At 35.2% G+C, this 21,941-nt stretch overlaps 4 protein-coding genes across 4 annotated transcripts in view; all 4 read right to left on the reverse strand.

The window, feature by feature from the left end:
• LOC142344625 (trafficking protein particle complex subunit 2-like) overlaps positions 1-21,941 on the reverse strand; it is a 580,178-nt gene that overhangs the window by 437,290 nt on the left and 120,947 nt on the right. The window lies entirely within an intron of this gene.
• Positions 1-21,941, reverse strand: part of LOC142344623 (ubiquitin carboxyl-terminal hydrolase 5-like) — a 385,171-nt gene that overhangs the window by 242,288 nt on the left and 120,942 nt on the right. The window lies entirely within an intron of this gene.
• Positions 1-21,941, reverse strand: part of LOC142344994 (uncharacterized) — a 148,346-nt gene that overhangs the window by 54,434 nt on the left and 71,971 nt on the right. The gene's annotated exons all lie outside the window — the stretch shown is intronic.
• On the reverse strand, positions 7,357-8,848 carry LOC142344036 (uncharacterized). Its single transcript, XM_075395498.1, has 2 exons — positions 8,292-8,848; positions 7,357-7,635 (listed from the first exon to the last, which is right to left on the reverse strand). Exons 1-2 carry the CDS (start codon positions 8,617-8,619, stop codon positions 7,418-7,420), a joined length of 546 nt encoding a protein of 181 aa, XP_075251613.1. The 5' UTR covers positions 8,620-8,848; the 3' UTR covers positions 7,357-7,417.

The raw sequence follows: 21,941 nt of genomic DNA on the forward strand, positions 1-21,941 counted from the left end.
CAAGATAGATAAAGAAAATCGCAACTACAAACAAGCGCTATGTAGGAAAACTGCATCATAATTAACTGAAGGTTTACTCAGAATTAAGTTAGTAATCAAATCTCATTGGTCCAGACAAATCATCATTTAAATAATCAAAAAGATGGAGCCCATGAGTCCTCCCAAAATTAAATCTAACGAAGAATCTAAAAGTGGCAACATACAGAATCATAATTTTTGTAACACAATCAACAAGTACTACGAAGAGTAATCGAACACAGACAAATCAAAGTTATGATCCTGAAGTAGAAAGCACGATAGATTAATAAAAAACAAAATCGCGAGTACGAACCAGCGCAATATAGGAATAAAACATCAAAGTTACCTAAAAGTTTACTCAGAATTAAGTTAGTAATCATATTTCATTGGTCCAGACTAATCATCATTTAAAAAATCGAAAATAAGATAGAACTAATGTGTCATCCAGAAAATAAATCTAACGAAGAACCTCTAAAACTGGCAACGCATAGAATCAGGAATCATAATTTTTGTAACACAATGAAAAAATACTACGAAATGAGTAATCGAACACAGACATATCAAAGTTATAAGACTGAAGTACAAAAGCAAAAAAGCATAAAAGAATCGCAACTATGAACATGCGCGATGTCGGCATACTGCATCAAAGTTACATTAAAGTTTACTCAGAAATAAATTAGAAATCATGTTTCATTGGTCCAGACTAATCATCATTTAAGTAATCAAGAAGATAGACCCCATGGATCCTCCAGAAAATAAATCTAACGAACAACCTCTAAGAGTGGCAACAAACGGAATCATAAATGTTGTAACAAAATGAACAAAAACTACGAAGTGAGTAATCGAACACAGGCAAATCGAAGTTATAATCCTGAAATACAAAGCAAGATACATAAAGAAAATCTCAACTACAAACAAGCGCTATGTAGGAAAACTGCATCATAATTAACTGAAGGTTTACTCAGAAATAAGTTAATCAAATTTCATTGGTCCAGACTAATCATCATTTAAATAATCAAAAAGATGGAGCCCATGAGTCCTCCCAAACTTAAATCTAACGAAGAATCTAAAAGTGGTAACATACAGAATCATAAGCTTTGTAACACAATCAACAAGTACTACGAAGAGAGTAATCGAATACAGACAAATCAAAGTTATGATCCTGAAGTAGAAAGCACGATAGATTAAAAAAAAAGAAAATCGCGAGTACGAACCAGCGCAATATAGGAATAAAACATCAAATTTACCTAAAAGTTTACTCAGAATTAAGTTAGTAATCATATTTCATTGGTCCAGACTAATCATCATTTAAAAAATCGAAAATAAGATAGAACTAATGGGTCCTCCAGAAAATAAATCTAACGAAGAGCCTCTAAAACTGGCAACACAGAATCAGGAATCATAATTTTTGTAACACAATGAAAAAATACTACGAAATGAGTAATCGAACACAGACATATCAAAGTTATAAGACTGAAGTACAAAGCACAAAAGCTTAAAAGAATCGCAACTATGAACATGTGCGATGTCGGCATACTGCATCAAATTTACAATAAAGTTTACCAAGAAATAAATTAGAAATCATGTTTCATTGGTCCAGACTAACCATCATTTAAGTAATCAACAAGATAGGCCCCATGGGTCCTCCAGAAAATAAATCTAACGAAGAACCCCTAAAAGTGGCAACATTAAGAATCAAAAGTTTGTAACACAATCAACAAGTACTACGAAATGAGTAATCGATCAAAGACAAATCAAAGTTATAATCCTGAAATAAAACGCAAGATAGATAAATAAAAAAGAAAATCGCAAGTACGAACCAGCGCAATATAGGAAAAAAGCATTAAAGTTACCTACAAGTTTACTTAGAATTAAGTTAGTAATCAAATTTCATTGGTCCAGACAAATCATCATTTAAATAATCGAAAATAAGATAGGCCTCATGGGTCCTCCAGAAAATAAATCTAACGAAGAACCTCTAAAACTGGCAACATATGGAATCAAGAATCATAAATTTTGTAACACAGTGAACAAATACTACGAAATGAGTAAAAGAACACAGACAAATCACAGGTATAATCCTGAAGTACAAAGCAAAAAAGAAAAAAATCGCAGCCACCAACAAGCGCTATGTCCGAAAACTGCATCAAAGTTGCCTAGAAGTTTACTCAGAATTAAATTAGAAATCATATTTCATTGGTCCAGACTAATCATCATTTAAGTAATCAAAAAGATAGACCCCATGGGTCCTCCAGAAAATAAATCTAACGAAGAACCTCTAAAAGTGGCAACATACAGAATCATAAGATTCGTTACATAATCAACAAGTACTACGAAAAGAGTAATCGAACACAGACAAATCAAAGTTATAATCCTGAAGTAAAAAGCAAAAAAAAATAGAAAAGAATCGCAACTACGAACACTGCATAATAATTAACTGAAAGTTTACACAGAATTAAATTCGAAATCAAACTTTATTGGTCCAGATTATTCATTATTTAAATAATCAAAAAGGAGGTAGACCCCAAAGGTCTTATGGAACAGATATCTAACAAAGAACCTCTAAAAGTGGCAACATACAATGATAAATTTTTTAACACAATGAACAAACACTACGAGGTGAGTCATCGAACACAGACAAAACAAAGTTATAATCCTGATGTACAAAGCAATATAGATTAAAAAATTGCAACTAGGAACAAGCGCTATGTAAGAATACTGCATCAAGGTTACCTAAAAATTTACTCAGAAATAAATTAGAAATCAAGTTTCATTGGTCCAGACTAATCATCATTTAAGTGATCAAGAAGATAGACCCCATGGGTCCTCCAGAAAATAAATCTAACGAAGAACCTCTAAAAGCGGCAACATTAAGAATCAAAAGTTTGTAACAAAATCAACAAGTACTACGAAATGAGTAATCGATCAAAGACAAATCAAAGTTATAAACCTGAAATAAAAAGCAAGATAGATAAATAAAAAAGAAAATCGCAAGTACGAACCAGCGCAACATAGGAAAAAAGCATTAAAGTTACCTACAAGTTTACTCAGAATTAAGTTAGTAATCAAATTTCATTGGTCCAGACAAATCATCATTTAAAAAATCTAAAATAAGATAGGCCTCATGGGTCCTCCAGAAAATAAATCTAACGAAGAACCTCTAAAACTGGCAACATATAGAATCAAGAATCATAAATTTTGTAACACAGTGAACATTTACTACGAAATGAGTAAAAGAACACAGACAAATCACAGGTATAATCCTGAAGTACAAAGCAAAAAAAACAAAAGAATCGCAGTTACCAACAAGCGCTATGTCCGAAAACTGCATCAAAGTTGCCTAAAAGTTCACTCAGAATTAAATTAGAAATCAAATTTCATTGGTCCAGACTAATCATCATTTAAGTAATCAAGAAGACAGACCCCATGGGTCCTCCAAAAAAAAATCTAACGAAGAACCTCTAAAAGTGGCAACATACAGAATCATAGGATTTGTAACATAATCAACAAATAATACGAAATGAGTAACCGAACACAGACAAATCAACGTTTTAACCCTGAAGTAGAAAGCAAGATAGATTAATAAAACAGGAAATCGTAAGTACGAACCAGCGCAATATAGGAATAAAACATCAAAGTTACCTAAAAGTTTACTCAGAATTAAGTTAGTAATCATAGTTCATTGGTCCAGACTAATCATCACTTCAATAATCGAAAATAAGATAGACCTCATGGGTCCTCCAGAAAAAAATCTAACGAAGAATATCTAAAACTGGCAACATATAGAATCAAGAATCATAATTTTTGCAACACAATGAACAAAGACTACGAAATGAGTAATCGAACACAGACAAATCACAGTTATAATCCTGAAGTACAAAGCAAAAAAAAACAAAAGAATCGCAGTTACCAACAAGCGCTATGTCCGAAAACTGCATCAAAGTTGCCTAAAAGTTCACTCAGAATTAAAATAGAAATCAAATTTCATTGGTCCAGACTAAACATCATTTAAGTAATCAAGAAGACAGACCCCATGGGTCCTCCAGAAAAAAATCTAACGAAAAACCTCTAAAAGTGGCAACATACAGAATCATAGGATTTGTAACAATCAACAAATAATAGGAAATGAGTAATCGAACACAGACAAATCAACGTTTTAACCCTGAAGTAGAAAGCAAGATATATTAATAAAACAGGAAATCGCAAGTACGAACCAGCGCAATATAGGAATAAAACATCAAAGTTACCTAAAAGTTTACTCAGAATTAAGTTAGTAATCATATTTCAATGGTCCAGACTAATCATCATTTAAAAAATCTAAAATAAGATAGGCCTCATGGGTCCTCCAGAAAATAAATCTAACGAAGAACCTCTAAAACTGGCAACATATAGAATCAAGAATCATAAATTTTGTAACACAGTGAACATTTACTACGAAATGAGTAAAAGAACACAGACAAATCACAGGTATAATCCTGAAGTACAAAGCAAAAAAAACAAAAGAATCGCAGTTACCAACAAGCGCTATGTCCGAAAACTGCATCAAAGTTGCCTAAAAGTTCACTCAGAATTAAATTAGAAATCAAATTTCATTGGTCCAGACTAATCATCATTTAAGTAATCAAGAAGACAGACCCCATGGGTCCTCCAAAAAAAAATCTAACGAAGAACCTCTAAAAGTGGCAACATACAGAATCATAGGATTTGTAACATAATCAACAAATAATACGAAATGAGTAACCGAACACAGACAAATCAACGTTTTAACCCTGAAGTAGAAAGCAAGATAGATTAATAAAACAGGAAATCGTAAGTACGAACCAGCGCAATATAGGAATAAAACATCAAAGTTACCTAAAAGTTTACTCAGAATTAAGTTAGTAATCATAGTTCATTGGTCCAGACTAATCATCACTTAAATAATCGAAAATAAGATAGACCTCATGGGTCCTCCAGAAAAAAATCTAACGAAGAATATCTAAAACTGGCAACATATAGAATCAAGAATCATAATTTTTGCAACACAATGAACAAAGACTACGAAATGAGTAATCGAACACAGACAAATCACAGTTATAATCCTGAAGTACAAAGCAAAAAGAACAAAAGAATCGCAACTACGAACAAGCGCGATGTCGGCATACTGAATCAAAAATACCTAAAAGTTTACTCAGAATGAACAGTGGAGTGGACTTCGTTTGAGAGCAATTAAACATAGCAGGACAAGTCCTGGACAAAAATTTAAAAACACTTCCATTGAAAAATATAAAACGAGCTAGAAGTGAACAAGATTTGATAAAAAAAATTATGATAAACAGCTGAGAACAATCGAAAAACAATAAAAACAGAATCCAAAATGCAGCACGTTAATTAAAAAGTCACAATCGAAAGTGAATTTTGCTTCGAATATCATTTTCTCACTATTTAAAGACTAGAAATAAAAGCTTTCATGCCTCAAAACCACTAGGTTTTAGGCCCCGCTTCCTGCTTTAGCGTGACTCAATACTCCATTTTGACCAATCATGAAAACGTCATCAAATCTCAAAAAAAACATAGCCAGAGCTCTGCAGTCTACTCGAAGTTAAAATTCACTTAGACCCCAGCCAAAGCGTACTCACTTAACGAAATAAACTGACGTTATTTTTAATGATCTGGTTTACCAATCATTTTCTCTGAAAAAAACCAATCAAGCCTTTATTAAAAACTTCTCTTCAAGTTGCGAGATCCCAAATAATGCAAAAGGAAATTGTAATACTGCCTGCGTTCAACCAGTGACTACCAGGACGACAAAATTATGAACACCCAGAGTCCAGAACTCAATATCGAGTAACAAAAACACAACCGACTAACGTCGGGCGAACTGCTCTGAAACGACTGCCCAGCTGTTGCCTTGGGTAGTAGCCAGCTGGGGCATACGGATGGTAGCATTAGGGGCGGGGTGTGAGCGGAGTGAGAGGGGTCAAGCGATGGGGGTGTCAAGTGCTGAGGGGTAGGGTTGTGGAGAGCTGGACTAGAGGGGTCCAAATAGCCCGGTTGCAGGATGGACAGGGTAGTCAAGGGGTGGTAGGTTTAGTTGAGGGGTGACTGGGAGGGGGTGGCAGAGTGGATCTTACTAAGACTAAAGAAAATTAACACATAAAGCAGAAACTACCAAATGGGAACAAGTAAAAAGCTAGCAGCATGTAAAGAGCATGATGAATAATATAACCGACTATTTGTCCTCAAAAGAACGGCGAGCAGTTGGCTTTAGTACACAGCTGGGATTTAGGGATAGTAGCATTTGGGGTTGGCGAGCAGAGTGGGTGTCGCAGGGGTGATCATACAAGCGGGGTTTGGGTTCCGAAAGCTGGACGAGGTGGCTCCAAATCAACAGGTGAACGAAAGTGGTGGAGGTGTGAAAGGGCGTGAGTGACTGAGGGAAGGTGATCAAACTCAATATTAAGAAACACACTTCACAGCATGAAATTATGTCTCCTCAAAACAGTTTCGATGAAGCGCATACTTAGAGACTAGAAGGCTCAGCCACTTGATGCCCTCCAGCCTTTAGCTGTTTATCCCGTTTCTGAGGACAAAAAGTTAAAAGCGTCAGGTGAAAAATTGGTCAGAAAAAATATCGCATTAGAACTCGAGAGCAATTAAAAACCTGATATTCAGATTACCAGACTTTCCAAACAAAGTTAATGACCAACATCTCATATCTTTCGACGAATTGCATAGACAAAATTCTGCATCAAAGGGGGACTTCAAAGCTGCGTATCTGGAGCACCCAATCGTTATATTCAGTGGCTCCTAAACATGTTCTTCGGTAGCTCGAAATCACTCGCCTCAGCGGCCTAACTAACGTGCGTTTTTGCTTCAGCTAAAGGTTCATTTTTTTCTTTTGTTAAATATGGTTAGACCGGGATAAAATACCAACAACCCAATGATCGCGGCGAATTGCTCTCGCATGACAAGCGTGTGATTGATTGTATTCGAGCAGGCTTCAGCGTGTCGACTTTAGCCTTCTTTAGTTCTGGATAAATCAAAAGCTGATGTTAGGGCTTATTATAGACCCATAAAAATAACAAAATTTCAAAAAGAAGTTTTTCTTTGTCATTTAGCACTATACTGCATCCAACTGAGTTCAGCAGCTTACTTAAAATCTGAATGAAAGTGCAAGTTACATAAGGCGAAAATAAAAATTAAGGGAAAAAGTCAGTTATGAGCCAGATCCATAAAAATCCAAACACGAATACAGTAATGTCTCCAACTGCGTTCCAGAGGAAATATTCATCACGGCCAAGATTTAGTTTAAGTAAAGCATAATTATTGGTGGTATCTCAAGCACTAGAAGAAAAATAAGACAACTAGATTGAATTGGAGAATACATTCGAAAAAGTATCCAAATTTCTTGAAAGAGTTACAGAGTTTCATTGAGAACAAAGCTGAACAGTATGATAGCGATTGATATCAAGTAGTGGAATATATCGGTGGTAGAGACAACTCCCATTACAGTTTTGAAGTTGAGAATGACAGCTGATATGACGTATAGCGCGCAAGCACATCCCAGTAACTGGTGTCGATACGCAACACTGATTCCGATCAGGCATAGAATACAGAACCCCGCGAGCATTTCGCCTTTGATTGGCAGTGATGCTCACGGTATCAGCGGTGTCAGCACAATTTACCCAATTCTATTTTATCCAATGCCATTTTACCCAATGCCATTATGCCCAACATGCCATTTTACATAATGCCAACTTTAATTTACCCTATTGTAAAAATTACCAGAACGAGTATTTAGCCGACTATATAATTAAATGGCCCATGGGAGTTGATATGAAACTATCACAACCGAACATGGGATTATAAATGGCCATATAATTAAGCTGGTTAAGTTCGCATTGGGTAAGTTGGCATTAGGTAAAATGGCAGGTTGGATAAAATGGCATTGCGTTAATTGGCATGAAACGGTATCAGCACTTGCACGCACACTTATCAAGGCACTTTTATACTGGAAAACTTTTATAACATGCTTATTGTCGCATGCTGACAAAAAAACTTTAAAAACGTCTTTTCGCTAAAAGGCCAAAAGTAAAAGTCTCTTATTAAACTTACAGCAACTCTCTATTATTAAACTTACTATGCGTTCATACATAAAAATGCCATTCTAGCTGGCTCACAAATTTTTCTTGGAAAGATTAATCTTGATAACGACGCTTCGGAAAAGCTAGATTACCTTGAAAAGTTAACAACCATCGATACTTTCATTTCAAAATGAGCATCACCGCAACCTTCCGATCGCTTTCCACGAATCGATAGGACCATGGCTACCACCACTAACACCGCTTGATATATTTCGGGGAGAGAGAAATGCCTCAACACTGCGGTCAAAATCAATGGCATTGCCAGCGAAGCACCAATGTTAGAGAGCTTCTCGTGGTACATTTTATAGCCTCCCGTCGAGAATCGAAGCACTCCCAGACTGGCCGCAAGGGCAATTACCGTAAAGCTTATTGACGCAAACCATGACGCACTGCTCACGTTGTATATCGCATAGAAGCAGCAACATACAAGAACGAAGTCAGAAAACGCGGTAGCATACCGCACTTCTTCGACCATAGTTAAAGATACAAGTGATTTGGAATGGAGACACCCAACGTTTTTGCAAAATGTGATGCTTCAGATTGAGAACTACAATTTAACATCCAAAGTTTCAGCGAAAAGTAATGGCAGTGAACTGTACAAACAATTAATCTGAAATGACACACTTCATTCTATACTTGCGTAGTATGGCGTCATTTCAAAGTTATTAACGAATGACAAATGAATTTGATTGAAGCTGTACAACAAACTACGATCTGATTGGTTCACCTGGACTACAGTCATCAGAAAATCGAATTTAAACAATACACGTCACTCAACACAATCACGCAATTTTCAGAAAGCCTTTCAAAACGAAAACAACAGCAAAAGAACGATTCAGCAGTTTACTCATAAATTGCCGTAAACGCTTGTCAATCGCTGGGCCAAATTCTCTCAAACGTCGGGCCAGCTGCAGGGGTTGTGGGGGTAAAAGGTTGGAAGGGCTGCACGAGAGGGGGTCGGGATCAAATAGCTAGGTGAAGAGTGGGCGGGGAGTGTTGGGGTTGAGTTTAAGATTGAAAACCTCACTTAACACAATGAAATTGTCTTAGAGACTAGTAAGGAGTAAGGCTATCAGAGAGCTGCTCAGTCACTGAATGGCCTCCGCGCGTTTTTGAGGGCAAAAAGTAAAAAGGATCAGACGGAAAATCGATCAAGCGAAAAATCGCATAAAATGGCAACCTGACTAATATAATCGCTACAAACTTCGTGTGAGCCCCCTGAAGCAAAATGCCCTCATTCTCGAGTCAACACTCGTTTGATATCAAAAATCATAAAAAATGTTTTAACAGATCAGTACAAAAACAGCCGGAAAATCTTCAGGAAACAACCCGAGAAAAGTAACCCAAAAATACAAGTTCTGCAAACAAAATCAGATTATAGCTTTTGGACTCAAAAATTAACAAAAACAACAAAAAAACTGTCCCAAACGGATAACTGTTTGCATTAACTAAAAAAATATTTCTTGGACAAGGTTGAATATATATACAGCTATTAGATATATTTATCATGACACAAGTGGACTTGCACGGAATCCTGCTGATTCTCTATTGCAGCAAGCCCCGAATTTAACTCAGAAACATTTCAACATTTTCAATTTTAAAACATTTTAAACGGATAATTTACTAGCTCTTGGTTGTTGATAAGATAAGAATCCTTTAACTTATGGTACATATTTTTTAATTCATCACTTTTTTCTACTTTTTTCTACGTTTCGAGATAGAAGGCTTAAATCCCTGAGCTTGTTATACAGTTTAGCAGCACGATATCTGATAGAAAATTTCTCAAGTTTTTTCTCTTGCAGCAAGGTATATTGGGTAATCTTAGCTCGAATTGCCTCGTATTCTTCCTTTTTTAATTAAATTGAAACATTTCGTTACAATAACCATCAGAATGAAAATTGCCAACAGATTTAAGAACAAATTTAAGGAGCTCGTAAATATGTAGCTCGTAGACTGAGAGAAATCCATTTTTAAGAAGCAAATCACTGCAACTGTCTGATTTTCGTCGAAAGGATATAAACTTTAACACTTCTTTCTGCAACATAAACAATGGTAGTAAAGAAGAGTAGCTGTAGCAACCATATACAAGAACGCCATAGTGAATAAAGTGAATTACGTTGCTAAAGTTAGCTAATAAGTTGCAATCTAGGAACAAAAATGTCTCATTTTTGATAAAATTCCACATTGCTTGCTTAATTTTTTCTTTACATGCTCAATATAGGTAATAAAGGAAAGCTTTGCATCAATTCTCACACCAAGTTACTTGCACATAGAGTGAGTTTGGACATTTTGATCATCAAAGATATATTCACTTGCGTCAATTCTGGAACCAGCAACCAGCATTTTCATTAAAATAGTTTTTACAAGATTAAGTGCCGGTTTATCTGATTTCAACCAGTTATTTATCTTCGCAAGTTCGAGACTACTTTCTGCAGAGCTGTTTCCTATGGATGTAATATTAGTGACATCAGCCAACAGCAGGACATTAAGATTACTATTTTGAGGGAGATCGTTAATATAAATTAGAAAGAGTAGAGGACCCAGAACTGAACCTTGTGGTACCCCGCAGTGTGAAAATTCCCAATCAGATGACACATTGTTTAAAACTCTTTGTTTCCTATTTGTTAAATACGATTCAAACCACATTAAGCACTTCCCCCTGATACCATATCTTTCAAGTTATTTTTAGCAGTATCGAAAGCTTTCTTCAAGTCCAAAAATAACGAATTGATAGCGTTTTTTTTCCAGAATGAGGAATTTTTTCGGTGAGTTCTACGAGTGCATCAATGGTTCTATGCTTGTCGCGAAAACCAAATGGATACCCTGAGAGAATTCCTAGTTTTTAAATAGCCGTATACTCTATTAAAAACTACTTTTTCAAATCTGGAAAAAGTCTGTCTAACTAAATTCGATTTGAATCACATCGGAGACATTAAAGCTGCAACAACTAATATAAGGACACATTTTTAGTCGTTCTTCTTGTAAGCGAAACAAAAACTATAATGGGATAAATGTTCAAATAGCCAGGAGACTTGGATTAGCTAATAAATAGACTTGCATGTCGTATAATATGATAGAAAGAGATACAAGTTTAAATAAGTTATCATTTCCGTTTGTAAAATTAAGCAAAAACATTCAGCAATATTATAACAAGGCTCGTTGAAATTTACTACAGGGAAACGACGTTTTTATCAGAGACATTTTTTGCAAACGTGAATTCCCATGACATTAAACTAATTCAAAACAAACTTAAATTTTAAAAAGCAAAAGCTATTTCATTGACTGAGTTATATCACATAAGATCAAAACCTAAGCACACAAAAGACCTAAAAAGCTATTAACACGCAGAATCGGAAATGACGCAAAAATGAATTCATTTAGGGGAAGGCATTCAGAAAATTTGAAAGAAAAATTCAGAAACAAAGGTAAAAAGAAGACAAGACAGTCTGACAATTCTAGGGAATTGCGTTGCTCGAATAAAAGCTCATAAATTAAAGTCTAGGAACAAAATGTCTCATTTTGAATAAAATCCCACATTGCTTGCTTAATTTTTTCTTCACATGCTCAATATAGGTAATAAAGGAAAGCTTTGCATCAATTCTCACACCAAGTTACTTGCACATAGAGTGAGTTTGGACATTTTGATCATCAAAGAGATATTCACTTGCGTCAATTCTGGAACCAGCAACCAGCATTTTCATTAAAATAGTTTTTTCAAGATTAAGTACCGTTTTATCTGATTTCAACCAGTTATTTATCTTCGCAAGTTCGAGACTACTTCCTGCAGAGCTGTTTCCTATGGATGTAATATTAGTGACATCAGCAAACAGCAGGACATTAAGATAACTATTTTGAGGGAGATCGTTAATATAAATTAGAAAGAGTAGAGGACCCAGAATTGAACTTTGTGGTACCCCGCAGTAAGAAAATTCCCAATCAGATGACACATTGTTTAAAACTCTTTGTTTCCTATTTGTTAAATACGATTCAAACCACATTAAGCATTTCCCCCTTAAGTACCAGTTTAAGTACCAGTTATCTGATTTCAACCATCAGATATTTGGTACTTAAGATTAAGTACCAGTTTATCTGATTTCAACCAGTTATTTATCGTCGCAAGTTCGAGACTACTTTCTGCAGAGCTGTTTCCTATGGATGTAATATTAGTGACATCAGCAAACAGCAGGACATTAAGATTACTATTTTGAGGGAGATCGTTAATATAAATTAGAAAGAGTAGAGGACCCAGAATTGAACCTTGTGGTACACCGCAGTTTGAAAATTCCCAATAAGATGACAAATTGTTTAAAACTCTTTGTTTCCTATTTGTTAAATACGATTCAAACCACATTAAGCACTTCCCCCTGATACCATATCTTTCAAGTTATTTTTAGCAGTATCGAAAGCTTTCTTCAAGTCCAAAAATAACGAATTGATAGCGTTTTTTTTTCCAGAATGAGGAATTTTTTCGGTGAGTTCTACGAGTGCATCAATGGTTCTATGCTTGTCGCGAAAACCAAATGGATACCCTGAGAGAATTCCTAGTTTTTAAATAGCCGTATACTCTATTAAAAACTACTTTTTCAAATCTGGAAAAAGTCTGTCTAACTAAATTCGATTTGAATCACATCGGAGACATTAAAGCTGCAACAACTAATATAAGGACACGTTTTTAGTCGTTCTTCTTGTAAGCGAAACAAAAACTATAATGGGATAAATGTTCAAATAGCCAGGAGACTTGGATTAGCTAATAAATAGACTTGCATGTCGTATAATATGATAGAAAGAGATACAAGTTTAAATCAGTTATCATTTCCGTTTGTAAAATTAAGCAAAAACATTCAGCAATATTATAACAAGGATCGTTGAAATTTACTACAGGGAAACGACGTTTTTATCAGAGACATTTTTTGCAAACGTGAATTCCCATGACATTAAACTAATTCAAAACAAACTTAAATTTTAAAAAGCAAAAGCTATTTCATTGACTGAGTTATATCACATAAGATCAAAACCTAAGCACACAGAAGACCTAAAAAGCTATTAACACGCAGAATCGGAAATGACGCAAAAATGAATTCATTTAGGGGAAGGCATTCAGAAAATTTGAAAGAAAAATTCAGAAACAAAGGTAAAAAGAAGACAAGACAGTCTGACAATTCTAGGGAATTGCGTTGCTCGAATAAAAGCTCATAAACTAAAGTCTAGGAACAAAATGTCTCATTTTGAATAAAATCCCACATTGCTTGCTTAATTTTTTCTTCACATGCTCAATATAGGTAATAAAGGAAAGCTTTGCATCAATTCTCACACCAAGTTACTTGCACATAGAGTGAGTTTGGACATTTTGATCATCAAAGAGATATTCACTTGCGTCAATTCTGGAACCAGCAACCAGCATTTTCATTAAAATAGTTTTTTCAAGATTAAGTACCGTTTTATCTGATTTCAACCAGTTATTTATCTTCGCAAGTTCGAGACTACTTCCTGCAGAGCTGTTTCCTATGGATGTAATATTAGTGACATCAGCAAACAGCAGGACATTAAGATTACTATTTTGAGGGAGATCGTTAATATAAATTAGAAAGAGTAGAGGACCCAGAATTGAACTTTGTGGTACCCCGCAGTAAGAAAATTCCCAATCAGATGACACATTGTTTAAAACTCTTTGTTTCCTATTTGTTAAATACGATTCAAGCCACATTAAGCATTTCCCCCTTAAGTACCAGTTTAAGTACCAGTTATCTGATTTCAACCATCAGATATTTGGTACTTAAGATTAAGTACCAGTTTATCTGATTTCAACCAGTTATTTATCGTCGCAAGTTCGAGACTACTTTCTGCAGAGCTGTTTCCTATGGATGTAATATTAGTGACATCAGCAAACAGCAGGACATTAAGATTACTATTTTGAGGGAGATCGTTAATATAAATTAGAAAGAGTAGAGGACCCAGAATTGAACCTTGTGGTACACCGCAGTTTGAAAATTCCCAATAAGATGACAAATTGTTTAAAACTCTTTGTTTCCTATTTGTTAAATACGATTCAAACCACATTAAGCATTTCCCCCTGATACCATATTTTTCTAGTTTTTTTTAGCAGTAGTTTATGATTTATAGTATCGAAAGCTTTCTTCAAGTCCAAAAATAACGAATTGATAGCGTTTTTTTTCCAGAATGAGGAATTTTTTCGGTGAGTTCTACGAGTGCATCAATGGTGCCATGCTTATCGCGAAAACCAAATTGATACCCTGAGAGAACTCCTAGTTTTTTTAAATAGCTGTATACTCTATTAAAACTACTTTCTCAAAAACTTTGCTCCAAATTATGAGTAGTGAAATTGGGCGATAGCTATTTTCTTCCAGTTTTGAGCCATCTTTAAATAAAGGAACGATCTTGGCTGTTTCCAAGCTATCTGGAAAAAAGCCTTCGTCCAGCTAAATTGAGATACAAGTTTAAATATGTTATCAACGCCGCTTGTAAAACTAAGCAAAAACATTCAGCAATAATAGAACAAGGCTCGTTGAAATTTACTCCAGGGAAACGTTCTTATCAGAGACATTTATACCAACCGTGAATTCGCATGACATTAAACTAATTCAAAACAAACTTAAATTTGAAAAGCCAAAAGCGATTTAATTGACTGAGGTATGTCACATATGATCAAAACCTAAGCACACGAAAGACCTACAAAGCTATTAACAGGCAGAGTCTGAAATGACGCACAAAAGCCTTCAGTTAGGGGAAGGCATTCAGAAAATTTGACAGAAAAAATCAGAAAAGCTAAAAAAGAAAACAAGGCAGTCTGACAATCCTAAAAAACCAGGTACACTGCTAAATAACTACACTCAGCTTACATCTATGAAAACATTGAATGTGAAGTCAATAAAAGATTTTGAAAAACTAGGATAAAGAGTATTATTCTTCACAGTCAAAAAAAACCTCCCTTAACACCATGAAATTGTCTCCTCAAACAGTTTTGGTGAATCGCACACTTAGAGAAGAGTAAGGAGAAAGACTCTAAGAGAGCTGCTCAGTCACTGAATGCCCTCCGCGCAATTTTGAGGACAAAAAATATAAGGATCAGAAGGAAAATCGATCAAGCGAAAAATCGCGTAAAATGATAACCTGAGTAATATAATCGCTACAAACTTCATGTGAGCCCCCTGAAGCAAAATGCCCTCATTCTCGAGTCAACACTCGTTTGATATCAAAAATCATAAAAAATGTTTTAACAGATCAGTACAAAAACAGCCGGAAAATCTCCAGGAAACAACCCGAGAAAAGTAACCCAAAAATACAAGTTCTGCAAACAAAATCAGATTATAGCTTTTGGACTCAAAAATTAACAAAAACAACAAAAAAACGGTCCCAAACGGATAACTGTTTGCATTAACTAAAAAAATATTTCTTGGACAAGGTTGAATATATATACAGCTATTAGATATATTTATCATGACACAAGTGGACTTGCACGGAATCCTGCTGATTCTCTATTGCAGCAAGCCCCGAATTTAACTCAGAAACATTTCAACATTTTCAATTTTAAAACATTTTAAACGGATAATTTACTAGCTCTTGGTTGTTGATAAGATAAGAATCCTTTAACTTATGGTACATATTTTTTAATTCATCACTTGTACTTTTTTCTACGTTTCGAGATAAGATTTAAATCCCTGAGCTTGTTATACAGTTTAGCAGCACAATATTTATAGAAAATTTCTCAAGTTTTTTCTCTTGCAGCAAGGTATATTGGGCAATCTTAGCTCGGATTGCCTCGTATTCTTCCTTTTTTAATTAAATTGAAACATTTCGTTACAATAACCATCAGAATGAAAATTGCCAGCAGATATAAGAACAAATTTAGGGAGCTCGTAAATATGTAGCTCGTATACTGAGAGAAATCCATTTTTAAGAAATAAATCACTGCAACTGTCTGATTTTCGTCGAAAGGATATAAACTTTAACACTTCTTTCTGCAACATAAACAATGGTAGTAAAGAAGAGTAGCTGTAGCAACCATATACAAGAACGCCATAGTGAATAAATGGAAATACGTTGCTCGAAAAATAGCTAATAAGTTGCGATCTAGGAACAAAATGTCTCTTTTTTGATACAATTCCACATTGCTTGCTTAATTTTTTCTTTACATGCTCAATATAGCAAATAAAGGAAAGCTTTGCATCAAATCTCACACTAAAATACTTGCCCATAGAAAGCGTTTGGACAACTTGATCACTAAACAGATATTCACTTGCATCACTGAATGCCATCCCAGCTTTACCTGCTCCTCACGTTTTTGAGGAAAATAGGTTAAAAGGATCAGACGGAAAATCGATCAAGCGAAAAATCGCATAAAAAAGACAACTAAGCCCCCTGAAGCAAAATGCCCTCATTCTCGAGTCAATACTCGTTTGCTATCAAAAATAATAAAAAATGTTTTAACAGATCTATAAAAACGGAGCCGGAAGATTTCCAGGAAAGAACCCGAGAAAAGTAACTAAAAACAAAAGTTCTGCAAACAAAATCATATTCCAGCTGTTGGACTCAAAAAATAACAAAAAAAAAACAAAAAACAGAAACGGTCCCAAACGGAAAACTGTTTGCATTAACTAAATTCGATTTGAATCACATCGGAGACATTAAAGCTGCAACAACTAATATAAGGACACATTTTTAGTCGTTCTTCTTGTAACCGAAACAAAAAACTATAATGGGATAAATGTTCGAACAGCCTGAAGACTTGGATTAGCTAAGAAATATACTTGCATGTCGTATAATACAGATAGAAAGAGATACAAGTTTAAATATGTTATCAACGCCGCTTGTAAAACTATGCAAAAACATTCTGCAATAATATAACAAGCGTCGTTGAAATTCACTCCACAGAAACGTTTTCATCAGAGACATTTATTACAAACGTGAATTCCCATGACATAAAACTAATTCAAAACAAACTTAAATTTTAAAAAGCAAAAGCTATTTTATTGACTGAGGTATATCACATATGATCAAAACCTAAGCACACGAAAGACCTAAAAAGCTATTAACAGGGAGAGTCGGAAATGACGCAGAATTGGAAATTTCTTCAGTTAGGGGAAGAAGGCACTCAGAAAATTGAACAGAAAAATTTAGAAACAAATGTAAAAAGAAAACAAGACAGTCTGACAATTCTAAAAAAAACTTGGAACACTGCTATATAGCTACGCTCAGCTTACAGCTTCGCAACTATACCAATATTGATTGTAAAATCAATAAATGACTTACAAAAACAAAAGCAAAAGGACTAAAGAGTATTGATCTCCACGATCAATAAAAAACTTCAGTAATGCCTGATAATTTTCCTGAAAAAGCCTTTTCAAGTTGCAACATTTGTAGAGACAAAAACGCCATGTAAAACATTAAAAAAACAAAAAAGTAACTAGTAACAAAACAAACAATTACTCCAAGAAGAACAACAGCATAAAAATAGCTGACATGTTCCAAAAGTGGCCGCGATAGCTTTGTGCGCCATTACGAGGCAACGCTACATGGTCCATTTGGTTGGTGCGCTTACTCATAATCTCGTCCTAAAACACAGATGATCGATTGTCAGAAAATATTCGCAATAGCTTTGTAGATCTGCAGTTTCAAAAAAAAAGATAAAAACAAATAAACTTCCCTCTCTTTATTTATCGCTCAGATGTTATCTTTTGACAAAGAATCTATATAACTAATTGTTGCGTTTATTAGCCACTCTCAAATCTTTTTCAATTAGAGTGACACACAGTTCACCTTATCGCCTTAATTTAAAGTCATTCTGAGAGCTCTGCCATAGGTGACCAAAAAAACTTGATCACAAATGATCAAAAAATCGCTCCTTTAAGCGTGAAAATGACATAACGCATGCAGTTCAGTCGAAGTAGAACAAATAAATGAACAAAATGCTGATCTGAAGTGATCATAGCGATGTATGGTCGTCATAAAAATCTTGACCACGAAACAAACTTAGCAGGACAGGTCCTGAAATACAATCCAAAGAATTAGAAAAGAAAACTAAAAACTACTGTATCTGAACAGGAGCAAATTGAACAATGCTAGCCAAACATGGTCACACAAATTGAGAAAAACTGAAATAATAGCATTCAAGATGTATACACTTTTAGAATCAGGGGGTTGAATATCAAGGTGTTCGTTCAAAGACATAAAATAGCAATAACTTGGTAAATAAGAACAGGTATGATTGGAATATAAGATAAGGGAAAAACAAAATTAAAAACAAGAAATTAAAAAAATCGGGCGTCCATATTGTCAAAACGAGAACTTTAGTTAAGGATTTGCGCATAAAACGCAGCACCAAGTTGGAAGGAAATCTTGACGACTTGAGTCCAAAAAACTGAAAGGGACAACATTCCAAAAACACTTCAAAGGGAATTAATTGCGAACTTCAATTTTGTCTTCTTACTTGTCTTCAACACCTATTTTTTTCGCTAAAATCTACAGAAGAGTTTTTTGAGAAGTCTGGCTGCACATATAACAGACAAATAGGAGCAAGAACCAGAGAAGATTGGATAAGATAGCCAAAACCAATAGCAACAAGAAAAGTTGCTAAGTTCTTGACGCTAATGTACTTAAAACAAAACTTTACGGCACGAAAATTTACGCATTAACTCATGCATAACCTTTGAAACATAACTGACTAACGTCGGGCGAATTGCTCTCAAACGACCGGCGAGCGGTTGGCTTCGTCAGTAGCTAGCCACGGGGGGGGGTGCACCGGGGGTTGATGGGGGGGCAACACTGGGCTGGGGGGGGCAACACTGGGCTGGGGGGGGGGGGGCAACAGCGCGATGGGGGTGGAGGCAATAGGGGGGGGGGGGTCACAACCTTTAAGAACCGCCCTTCACACCATAAGTATAAGCATAAGTCTCCAAAACAGTTTGAGCTGTGAAACAGAGCTGAAAGGCTCTAAGAGCACTTAATGCCCGCTGGGCGCTACCTGTTTATCCCGTTTTTGAGGACGAAAAGTCAAAAAGCGTCAGACGGAAAATCGGTCAAGCGAAAAATCGCATTAAAAAAGACCGACAGGACTAATATAATTGCCACAAACTTCGTTTGAGAGCAATTAAAAAGCTTCGTTGACCCCTGGAGCTCAAACAATGACAATAAGATTTGTAAAATTGCAAAAGTTCCAAAGTTCGTGATATTAATATCTTCAAAACCACCTGTACAAATCATCCAATAACCCATAGTAAACCCTATAAGAGTTTAATTGGCCCCTAAAGATTAAAGATATGAAAATCATTTTTTTTTTAAATTATGGCTTCTAAAACAAACTTCCATTTGAGACTAAATTAACAACAAAAACGTGAAAAATTGCATTATTCTGCTCAAAAATATCTTTTTATAATGAATTTAGGCCGTCCCAGCCTTAAACCGACACCAGTGAAAAAATCACTGACACTAACTCCTGATATATATAACTAATTCTATTTCGTAAACCCACTTAGACCAACACCTACTATTCCAGCTCTCTGAAAAAGCATGAAAAAGAGCCACACTTTCTCAATCTGATTTTTTAATTCAGTAGCTGGACCTGACCTAAACTCTTTTTCGCATGCTGCATTGAATGTTACATCTTATTTGATAGACACAGGGTCGATTTAAAAAAAGAATATATTAATTACCCAAAGGTCCGTAAACTCACCTAGCTAAGACAGCGTCTTATTACAGATTCCTTGAACTGTAGTTCACCAAGAGCGCATCAACGTAGCTTTGATCATCTCTGCAGCTGTAAGACAAGACAAAAAATTGCGGAAACAGCTGCCAGATTGCTCAAAAATAGCTGTGATAGCTTGGTAGACTTAAAAATTATACCGAACGGAAAACCAATGTGTTGTCTCTGTTATCTTTTCTCAAATAATCTTCTATAAGGGTGAACCATCTTGAATTAACCTGATCAAATTCATTTAAAGTAAGCAAAGATCCTTTGGAGAGGGAGAAAAGTCAATTTTGAGCAAGGTAAGTCATGCATGACAAAACAATTACGACAAAATGAACAAACAAAATTCGCTCCGGTAAGTGTGAAAAATAGCACCACACAAAGTCAAAAATTCATGAATGAATGAACTGTTCTCTTTATCCAGTAGCATTAACCACCATGATACACCAAAAGAAGAATAATTGTACCTACCCTAAAAAGGAAAAAAAATTCAAAATCTGTTCAATAACTTTAACTCTGTAAAAATATTTAACTATGCACAACAAAGAAGGCAATAAAATTAATTGTCATGCGACGCAACAATACAAACATTGCTTTAAGTGAATACTGAGTAAAAGAAAGGCTACAAATTAGTATCATCACATGCTTGTTATCGTGAAATTATCAGTCTCCGAGGTGAAGCTGCGTCTTAGAGTAATTTTGAGGGAGCAATAACAACCGTGAAGTGATGTTTTAAACCAACTCTTGTTGTAATTACAACAGTTGCATTATGTCCACATTTAATTACACTACCTTTTCCGTAGCACTTTTCTAACCAATCTTTATACAAAAACAGTGTCGAGAAAAGAATTGCGCAACAGATAGTCTAATCTAATGATTTTCTCCACTTTTGGCATATTTTGTATTGTATCATGTTCGCTATTTAATACTCTATTTAATCAGTAATTTATGCAACTGTAGTCATCGCAAACTGATTGAAAATCTGGTGCCATCATTTTTTTTTACAATTTTGATCTCCAAATGATTTATCCCAACGCCAAAACAATAGTTCTGGAAAACGCACTCAACATTATATGAGCCATTACACCCACGACAGAAAAAAGCAAAGCAAAAACGTTTTAGTATTTCTGAAAGCTGCAATGTCTATCTTTTATGGGTCTCTTAGTAACAACATGCATAGAAAAGCTCTAAATTAACGGTTCAACAAGAAAGACTACCAAAACGTATAAAAACAGAAAATATTTGAAAATTGACATATTTGAATCTAAACGAAAAATAACAACTGTTATAAAGGCGTCCACAAAGTGCAAAATAAAAACATACCCGGAAGATTGCCGGAAAATAGCCGCCGTTGATTCCCATAATTCTATTGGGATTGCAAGAAAAGAAAAATCAACAAAAACTGATTTTTGTATTAAAAACATTTTTAATTGCGCTTTATTTTGATGTCATTTCGTAATTGAACATACTCCTGTCTCTAAGTGAGTGGCAACAGGATCTAGTATTAATACCAATAAGCATTATAGATAGTAAATAAAACTTATGAGAACAAAGTTCAAGTACCGGGCATCTAAAAATGGGCTTTATGGGTTTATCCCGTTTCTATTTCTGACTTTGATTTTTTTTAATACTGACTCTCTTCATTTTGAACTGCTTTGCTGAGCAGCTGCTGTTTAAAAGGACTTTGAGCAGAATGACAGAAGAGTGAAACTAGCCTAGAGAAGTCAAAAAGATTTCACGCAAAATGTCGAAAAAGCGGCAAAATGGGTAAAGCAAAAAAAAGTTCGACGAAGTTAAAAACATAGCCGGAAGAATTCCGAAAGCGACTCGAAGCGTCAGAATTTCACAAACAACAGCGTAAATGCAGCGGAAGCCATTACGATTTGTATTAAACCATTAACTCATTACCTCCGCAGGTCTGATCTAAAATTTGGTGACTTAAACCACTGTCGCCAAGAGAAACAGAACGCAGCAAATTTCTATAATAGTGAAAACGCTTGGTAACGTTAAAAAAGACCGAAATAATTAACATGGTCAAAATACTGATAGGCTGAAAAAGCTGATAGGGCTATCAATTGCCCTCAAATAATTAATTC

Source organism: Convolutriloba macropyga, chromosome 8, assembly GCF_964194025.1.
Source record: "Convolutriloba macropyga chromosome 8, txConMacr16.3, whole genome shotgun sequence".
Taxonomy (NCBI): domain Eukaryota; kingdom Metazoa; phylum Xenacoelomorpha; order Acoela; family Convolutidae; genus Convolutriloba; species Convolutriloba macropyga.

Coding starts and splice junctions, on each gene's coding strand:
- LOC142344036 (XM_075395498.1), bottom strand. CDS start 8,619: ATGGTCGAAGAAGTGCGGTATGCTACCGCGTTTTCTGACTTCGTTCTT. Junction 7,636..8,291: donor TCGTGGAAAGCGATCGGAAG/GTTGCGGTGATG, acceptor TGCCAATCAAAG/GCGAAATGCTCGCGGGGTTC.